This window comes from Castanea sativa, chromosome 1 (assembly GCF_040712315.1).
Source record: "Castanea sativa cultivar Marrone di Chiusa Pesio chromosome 1, ASM4071231v1".
In the NCBI taxonomy this organism is placed as follows: domain Eukaryota; kingdom Viridiplantae; phylum Streptophyta; class Magnoliopsida; order Fagales; family Fagaceae; genus Castanea; species Castanea sativa.
Window position 1 is genome coordinate 10,089,391 of NC_134013.1, and position 9,149 is coordinate 10,098,539.

The 9,149-nt window shown below is 32.9% G+C and overlaps 1 protein-coding gene across 1 annotated transcript; it reads left to right on the forward strand.

Moving 5' to 3' along the window:
• The first annotated feature begins 5,521 nt into the window (after positions 1–5,521).
• Positions 5,522–9,112, forward strand: LOC142643593 (uncharacterized). The gene is made up of 4 exons (XM_075818285.1): positions 5,522–6,044; positions 7,835–7,918; positions 8,005–8,094; positions 8,622–9,112. Exons 1-4 carry the CDS (start codon positions 5,667–5,669, stop codon positions 8,883–8,885), a joined length of 816 nt encoding a protein of 271 aa, XP_075674400.1. The 5' UTR covers positions 5,522–5,666; the 3' UTR covers positions 8,886–9,112.
• Positions 9,113–9,149: the final 37 nt, after the last annotated feature.

The window sequence follows — 9,149 nt, forward strand, 5'->3', positions numbered from 1 at the left end:
GAAAATTAGAACTGCCATCAGCTTGGGCTAGACTACTAGGCCCATGATAATGAACTGTCTGCTGAGCAATGCCAGTTTAAACTTGGGCCTTCGCCTACCTAGAAGTGGACCAAGTGGTATCGGATAATCAGGATTACGACAAGCTGGCACGATAAGGTGATTAGGTTCCATGTTAACACACCTTGGATTCGTGGTTCACAGTATCCCAATGTTGCATCGTATATACACATAATGCAATAATAAGTTTACACCCCCTCTAGGTAATTTTTTTTTTAAATATAAGTAAAAATATTATAAATCAAGGCAAAAGGGAGAGGAGCCTAGAACTATATATAGAGTCTCGGACAAAGATCCAACCAGAGAGAAAAGAGATATTTATAGGCCATCTCAATTACAGTGTCCTGCCCAACACGCAATATTGTAGGCTAAACAATTATTGTTCTTGTTTACAAAACAAAAATCCCAACAAGATAGGGAAGAGAGAGAAGCTAAAATAGATGACAAAAAATGGGAAATAAAATATGCATGGAACATTGACTAGAGGTTATTGAAAGACTTCAATCAATGAGAGGGAGTCCCGTTCAAAGACTACTAAAGAGAGGCGGTGGTGGACAACCACAACTACCAAATTATGCTCAAATTATTGTCAATTCTGATGTTAATGACTTGACAATTTGCATAAGCTTATTGAAATGGATGAAGTTCACTTTCTGAGGCAATTTCATAGCTATTTATAGCTAACTAAGTCAAATGTGAAGTCATTAAATTCTTACAGAAAGAAATGTAACGCATTCACATATTACAGGAAGAAATGTAACGCATTCACATTGGATAACAATTTTTGTTAAACATAATACAACAATCTTTTTTTTTTTTTTTTTGAGAAACAAATAATACAACAATCTTTGTCAAACATAATATAACAATTTTTGTTAAATTTTCACATGTTATTTTATTTTTCAGTATTCACCTATTTTTCCCTCTTTCTTTCTGGATGATTTGTCTAAAATTTAATTGTTGCTTTTTATTGGGTTAAAAATGGGGTAAAAATAAATTTTTGAAAAAATCAAATTTATTGAGGTATTACATTGCCTGGTTATTAAATAGAGTAGGATGAATTTTTTGTAGTTTTTTAGAAAGATAATTACAACATACTGCTAATCCTGTAGTTCGAAACCTTTCCCTCTACACCTTTAAGTACTTTATGTATAAAAATGTGTTAATTCAGCTACGAGACCATTGTCAGAGTAGGATAACCTTAGTTTATTACGTCCAATGAGCTCTACGTTCCTTGTACATAATAGTAATACATATAGAATTTGACCACCTGAGCTTCAACAAACTGCTTTTTTGTAATAAGGGAAGGAAAAGGAATCTATTTTGTTTTTTACATGACAATAATTTGAATGAAAGACAATTCAGCATATCTCTTTCACGTTGGTTGCATGCCATTTTAAAAAAAGAGTTTATATGGAATGCAAGCACTCACTTGGATACTAATAGAGCATCTTTATCAAAATTATTCTCCTTTTTGTGTGTGGTGCTAATCAATGATCGCAATTATTCGAAATTATAGTTGTTGGTGTTTCAATAAAAGCCATTTTTTCTCTGTTCTTTCATTCATGAAAATTAATCTACCATTAGCAAACAATAATAGTTCTATACGTTTTTTAAAGGACCCACTAAAAAATATTCATTGCAGAGCTTTAAAAAGTAAACTAATGATAAAAAATTATATACTAAATAAGTAAATATATTGCTCTTGTAGCTCAAACCACACCCTCGTCCGCTTCCCCAAGCACTTAGTGCCTAGAGGGATTCAGATCCTCTAGATTTCCTAATCTACTCTACCAGTAGATTTCCTTAAATTCTAACCACTCTTTAATGATTTAATGGTCAAGATTCTGCCATGTCAGCATTCTACTAAAAACATTCTTAAAATAATAAAATAATGTTGCAAACAAAACAATTAAGAATATTGTTAGTGGAATGCTGACATGATAGAATCTTGACCATTAAATCATTAAATAATGGTTAAGATTTAAGGAAATCTATAAATATATACTAACTTTATTTTCCATTATCTTATTTATCTTCTCAATCAAATAAATAAGTTTTCAATTTCTTCACTTTTTCATTCTCCTAACTAAACATATGTGAGAGAAAACTAAACTTTTTTTTTTTATCATTCTTAATTTCATTATTTTCTATCATTCCATTTTTCCACCTTTCCGACCAACCAAACCCTAATTACACTCATCATATCCGCCAATACTGAAACCCTTCATCATACAAATGTTTGTCGTAGTAGTCCAATCAACTGGCCTGAAATGAGAGTTGGGCAGTGATAACCAGTATAGGGAGGACATTGCTCAGTTCCTGTCTCAAACTCCATTTTTTTTGGGTTGGGCTTATGCATCTCTATTCCGGATACACAGTCATTGTTGTATGGGCTTTAGTTTAAATTAGCCCAATAATTGACTAGATCACACCTGAGAAAATTAGAACTGCAATCAGTTTGGGCTAGACTAGGTCCATGATAATGAACTGGTCCGATCAGTGATGTCATTTTAAACTTGGGCCTTAGCCTGCCATCGCCGATCAGTGATGATGGGACAATCAGAATAACGATTATGTAAAGCTGTTAGCAACTTCAACCCAATGGTTTTCTAATTTGCAAAACAAAGACTTGAGCTTGCCCGTTTACTTCTAATGGGTTTTGGATGCCAATTAGGCCTAATTGGGCCAATCAAAACTAAATTCTTTACCCTTATTTTTTTTCACCTCCATTAGTTCAGAGTTCAGACCAACACACACACACACACACGTACGCACACACACACACACACACACACACACACAAAACCTTCATTTCGAGGTAGACATCAAATATCTAATGGAATCAACTAAAAAAATTATTTAATAGAAAATGCTAATGTTATTACAAATTTTACTGCAAAAAAAAAAAAAAAGTAATTAACCCCAAATAGTATTGATAAAAACTTATTTCTTTGTTAGGATATTTATAATTTCTTTTGAGGAGATTATACTTTAAACCTATAGCTTAGGGGAATAAAAATTAAACCTTTTAGTTTAAAAAATAACCAATAAAATCCCAAGGTTTCAAAAACAACAAATTAAACTCTGTAATTTCAAAGACAACAAAATAAATCATAATAGTGTATGGTAAAGAATTACTGAATTATATATATATATATATATATATATATATATATATATATATATATATATATATATATATATATATAGTCTACCAATTTAAGGTTAAAAAATACAATATATCCTTTTTCTTAAATTTTTTTAAAAAGAGAGTAAATAAAGGCAGTATATTTGAGAAGAAATATGTAACTATATTTAGAGAAATGTCATGTCTACAATATTTTCATAACAAATCCTATGTGGCATGCTATTACATGTTGTTATTGGTGGGGTAGAAAAGTAATTTCAGTGGTAGTTTCAAATTAGAACCAATAACAACTAATTACCTATGATTTGTTGTGAAAATGTTGTAAAAGTACCACCTCTCCTATATTTATATTATATAAAAAAAGACTTAAAAAGAAAGAAAAATATATTTATATAAAATTTAAGAAAGACACAAAGTAATAGTATTAATGATGTGCTTATAAAAAAAATACATCAATGATGTGAATGAATTTAAGTGATATAAAATTTTTCACTAACATTAATGACATGCTTATCAAAAGATACATCAATGACGTGAATGAATTCAAGTGAATATAAATTTTTTTACTAACATCTTGCATAATCGTTCAAGTAACATGATGTAATTGATGCATAAATGAAAGTCATATGTTATAGTAAGATCATGGTAAAGTGATGTTGCATAAATTATAACTTAAAATTTATAAACTGTAAAGAGATTGTTCTTTTAACTAATTATCTTTTGCAAATATACCTAAATATACTTTGCAAGTTCCAACAACTTCTCTTATCTCTTTTATTATATGTAAATATTAAGATTTTTTTTTTTCTCATCTCCTCCACCCAAACCCAAGAGAGGGAGAGATAGCAATGAAATTCAAGAATAGCATGCACGGGTTACATTAGTCTTTCACTAAGGCCATTCTATCGACATACTCTCATAGCATTAGCCATTCATCACCTTCATCCTTGTCTCTTCCTCCACCAATGTTCATGATTATGACCAACTCACCAAGGTCGTGAAGTCCAAATATCAAACATAACTCGACAATCTCTGAATATGTGATTCCTCAAGTATATGTTGTACTACCTTGTCTTTTGGCTTTTCAACAATACAAACACATGATATTCGCAATCATGGTTGATATGCCACTTACGAAGAGCATAGTGAGGAATCAAGTATTTGTTTGGCTCTAAAGTCTAAACATAGAGAAGTTGACCCTATAGGTAAAAGTTGACCCTACTTGCTTGAGGGTTGTCACATTTGGAAATAGTGGACAATTCTCTAGAGCAACAGTTGTTTGTAACAAAACTAATAGCTAATGGAGCAAATTTGGGAGGAGCGATCTAGTAACAAGAATACGGAGGAATCGGATAGAAACGATAAAGAGATCTCGACAAGCCTAGTAAGGAAGAGGATAAAGTGATAGAGAGAGGAGATTTTTGGCAGTGAGAACTATCAAAAATTGTTGAGGTTAACATAAAATTAAAATCGGCATCTCTAGTGATTGGAGGTTACAGGTTATTGGTTGATCAGTGGATAGATTATTGGTTGATCCTTGGAATTGGAAATTTTTATTTCTTGAATTTAAATTGTGCGCAGCATATCTATTATTTGTTTAGTAAAATGATGATGTAGCATATTATTATTGTTTGATGATGTAAAATGAGTTTGCTACTTATTGAATGTATTTTTTTTTTTAATCTATTGAGAAAAATAAAAACAAAATGTTTTCGAGAAAGTTTAAAAAATGGGACAAAATTAAAAAAATAAATTACTTCAGTTAAAATTTACAAAACCTAGAGAAAATAAAAGACAACTAAAAGGGCTTTAGTATGGGGGAGGCAAATAGGTAAAATGCCAAGTTTAGCAATTAAATATAACAAAAGTGTGCTACATCAGTGGAGCAAAAGTCATATTTTTTAACTATTGAGTTACAATGTCCAAAAATAGCTATGCACTGTAGCTAAAATGCTAAAAATAATTTTTTTACTAATATATTATTTTATTGCATTAATGGTGGTAATTGTCGTTTATTGTCGTAAATAATAAATATATATTATTTTATTGTGTTAAATGCTATAATAAAATTCCATGTTAGGTATTTTGTAAAGTAAAATATTAAAATAAATAAAGTAATTTTTTGTAGTGTCAAATTACTAAACTTTTGGTACCACGCTCTAATAGAAATAAACTAATAAAAGTAATTGGCAAAAATAAAGTGATTGATTTTCTAGCCGTCCGATATAGATCAACCACAGACACTACAACCCAAGAGCAAAAAGCGATAGCGTATTGGATCCCAACCCATCTCCAAACTCCTAATTCCTTAAACCTCAGTGAGCTCATATGGCCATGGCAGCAAAAGCAATCAACTCCCCAAAACCAAAACCAAGTAGACCCATCTCCCAAAATGAGCAGCACAATCCAAAACCCCTGAAACCCACATCCACTTCTTCTTCAATCTTCAGAAAAAGAAATGCTGAGAAGAAGAGTTTGTTCCCTTCTCTCCAGCTCAATCCTGATCCCATCGTTCAAACCCAACCCCACACTCCAACCTCTATGCTTCGTACAATGCCAATGCCCCATATTGACATCAAAAGTTCCTGTGATTTTTGAAGGCATTCGAGCGTACAGCCTTTTGAGTCTGAACGATTTGAGGGACAAAGTGCCGAGGAAGCAGAAGACGAGGAAGGGTAGAGGGATTGGGTCAGGGAAAGGCAAGACCGCTGGGAGGGGTCACAAGGGTCAGAGAGCCAGAGGCTCAGGAAAGCTCGGCTTCGAAGGTGGTCAGACCCCACTTCGTCGTCGCTTGCCCAAGCGTGGTTTCAAAAACCCTTTTAGCCTCACTTTCCAGGTACCCTTTTCTCATCTAATTGTTGTGGTACTCTTTGTTTGGTTGGTTACTGAGAAAGTGAAGGAATGTGAAAGAAAATTGGAGTTTTATTTTTTTTTTAAGGATATGAATGGTGGGGTTTTGGGAAATGATAGTTAGATTGGTATCTAGTTGATATATATATATATATATATTATGCTTCCTAATTTTTAATTTTTAAGATTTCAATAGCACATACTTCATTAGTTCTCTTTATGAATGGTGTTTTGTATCGGGTATTGCAGATAGTAACTATGTTCATTCCTTCATAGTGTTGATCCATATGTATATATTTTTCCAATTGTAATTCTTTAGATTACTTCGTGTTTAATTTCACAAGGTAATCTCATATCAATAGAATTCTTTTTATACCTATAAAAAAATAAAAAAGCTTTGTTTTTGGATTTAATTTCTTGTTAATTATTATTATAGAAATTATTGAGGATACAAGTCAATATTGTGATATCTAAGTAAAGAAAATAGTGCAAATATTGTAATAGCATTTTGCTCTAGGTTGGTATGTTATTAGAGGGTCCAGGGGTAGCTCTGTTGGCTTCAAGTTATCATTCATATGCTAAGAAACTGTGGGGGTGAGAGAGGCATGTAACTTGTTTATCATCAAATAGTGTGGTAAAAAGTTTTGAAATTAGGGGACATTCTTATATTGATTGATCAATGCTCGTGCCTTTAAACCACCAACTAAAAAAAAATCTTATGCCCTTAAATTACAAGCTTAGATTGTAGACCATGTTCTATAACAATTTTGGATAAATTTGAAATTTGTTGAAATAATGTTCTTGCTAACAAGTGGACACAATCTTTTTATGTACAGCGGGAGTGCCAATTGATAAGTATTTTACCCTTTCTCTCATTCTCAGGAAAAAAAAGAAAGTAATAAGGTCAAAATGCTTTGACCTAGTGGACAAATGGGGTGGGATTTTGGAGTGTCATTTGCAAATGTTTCTGCTAAGTGATAATGGAGATCACAAGTTAAAAGGTCCTACCTGGTGGATGGAAAAAAAAATTATGTGGATAGCATTTTGGGAAATGACCCAGCCAAAGTGTGGTTGATCAAAATTTTTTGTGGATGGCCATTTTAGGACTTGAACCCGTGAGTGAGTTGATGAAGTTAGAATTTGGGGCCTGGAATATTACTAAAGTTATGGATTTTCGTCCAATATTTCTGCCAGATATTGGGCCATGGAATAAGTTTTATAAGTCACCTGGCTAGTATTTAAATTGTCCTTAGAATTAATGCTGTATGTTCATCTCTATGCTTAAGAAATCTGACATATCTGTAGAGCCTAAGAATCAGGAATGGTAATTTCCGGGAGTCTGGGAGGAAAATACAACAATATTGCCAACTTTGTATGCTTGTTGCATGCTAAAATTTCAATAATTTGGTGGTGTTGGGCACCTTGGCTATGCCTTTTCTCCTCTTAACATTGTTATGTTTATTTTAATTTTTTTTATCACTAATTTGCATCCAAATAAGAAAGTTTGCTTATCTTCTTGGTTTGGATATCAATATTTCGGTGCAGAAGTATTGGCTATGGCAGGAGCTCTTATTATCAACTTTTATTCTCTATCTCTCTCAATATTTAGGATAGATTGATCTATTTTGACATTTTTTGTTAACATAGTGTTCTGTGGTTCGAACCTTACCTCCCTTCTCCCCCACTATCTACCTATCAAAAAAAAAAAAAAAGTACTTCCTGATAACTACTTGAGTATAAATGCCAAGCTTATAAATCTTTATCTTTTTCTGGCAGCCAGTAGGCTTGGGAAAAATTGCCAAACTTATAAATGCTGGGAAGATTGATTCTTCTGAATTGATTACAATGAAAACACTAAAGGTACAGTGACTTTCTTCTCTAGTTATCAAATTTGAACCATTTGATTGATTCACTTTGTCTCATTCTGGCTATAACTATTGCAATAGGATACAGGGGCAATAGGGAAGCAGATAAAAGATGGAGTAAGATTGATGGGACGTGGTGCTGAACAAATAAAGTGGCCAATTCATCTGGAGGTAAATCTTTATCCTTGGGCTTTTTGCTTGTGTTTTCTGTTCGTTGGCCATGGCATCATTCTTGCTTTGCTCTTCACATTGAATTTTTCACTTTTCTGTCTTAACTGTTGCAACTTTTGTTGGCTGGATGATGAACATATCTACCTGGTGGGTTGAGAGCACTGCACTTCTTTTACCAGATGTTGAATTTGAAATAAAAAAGGAAAAAAGAAAACAGAAAAAAATGTCATCTATATATATTCCTCGACTTATATTCTGGTGCCATATTATTTTAATCCCACAATTTAGGTTCAGGTGGTTTCATTATATTTTCAGGGGGTTGTAAAAGTTATCATTTTCTAACATCTTATTTCTGATGTATATGGATGAGAAGAATATATATATCTGTTTGTAAAAGTTCACAGCTAGTAGTAAGTTTGGTGACTCTTGGTGTGTACCATAATTTTATTTATGTGCTGCATTTTCAATGAGACATCAGATGCTCTTAAATTGAGAATCTTACTTATACCTATATATGACGTTGACAGATTTCAAGGGTCACAGTTAGGGCAAAGGAAGCAGTTGAAGCTGCTGGTGGGTCTGTCAGAAGAGTGTATTACAACAAATTGGGCTTCCGAGCACTGCTTAAGCCTGAGTGGTTTGAAAAGAAAGGCAGGTTGTTGCCAAAAGCAGCTAGGCCTCCCCCAAAACAAAGGGATAAAGTTGATAGCATCGGCCGATTGCCAGCCCCAACCAAACCTATACCATTTTCAGTTGAAGAAAAGGAGGAAGCCTCCAGTTCATCTGCTTAATAAACCAACCACTTGGTTTGTTGCCTCATTTCAGAATTGGAACTTTGATGATGAGTAATTATGTTAGCAGATTTTGTTTCCTGTAAGATTCTAGATGCAATCAATTTCAATATGCTTTGGATAAGCTAATTGCTGTGCTTCAAAACAAAATTTGAATTTACAATGAGTCAAATGCTTTCGAGTGACCTCAACAGAGTGAGGAAAGCCTTATGCTTTGTTGTTGTCTACCTTATTTCAAGTGTCTTTAAATTTTTTGTTGAGCAT

Bases quoted from the DNA above. Each gene is read 5' to 3' on its own strand.
- LOC142643593 (XM_075818285.1), top strand. From the start codon at position 5,667: ATGCTGAGAAGAAGAGTTTGTTCCCTTCTCTCCAGCTCAATCCTGATC. The intron at 6,045-7,834 runs GTACCCTTTTCT...TTTTTCTGGCAG, and splicing joins CTTTTAGCCTCACTTTCCAG to CCAGTAGGCTTGGGAAAAAT. The intron at 8,095-8,621 runs GTAAATCTTTAT...TGACGTTGACAG, and splicing joins AGTGGCCAATTCATCTGGAG to ATTTCAAGGGTCACAGTTAG.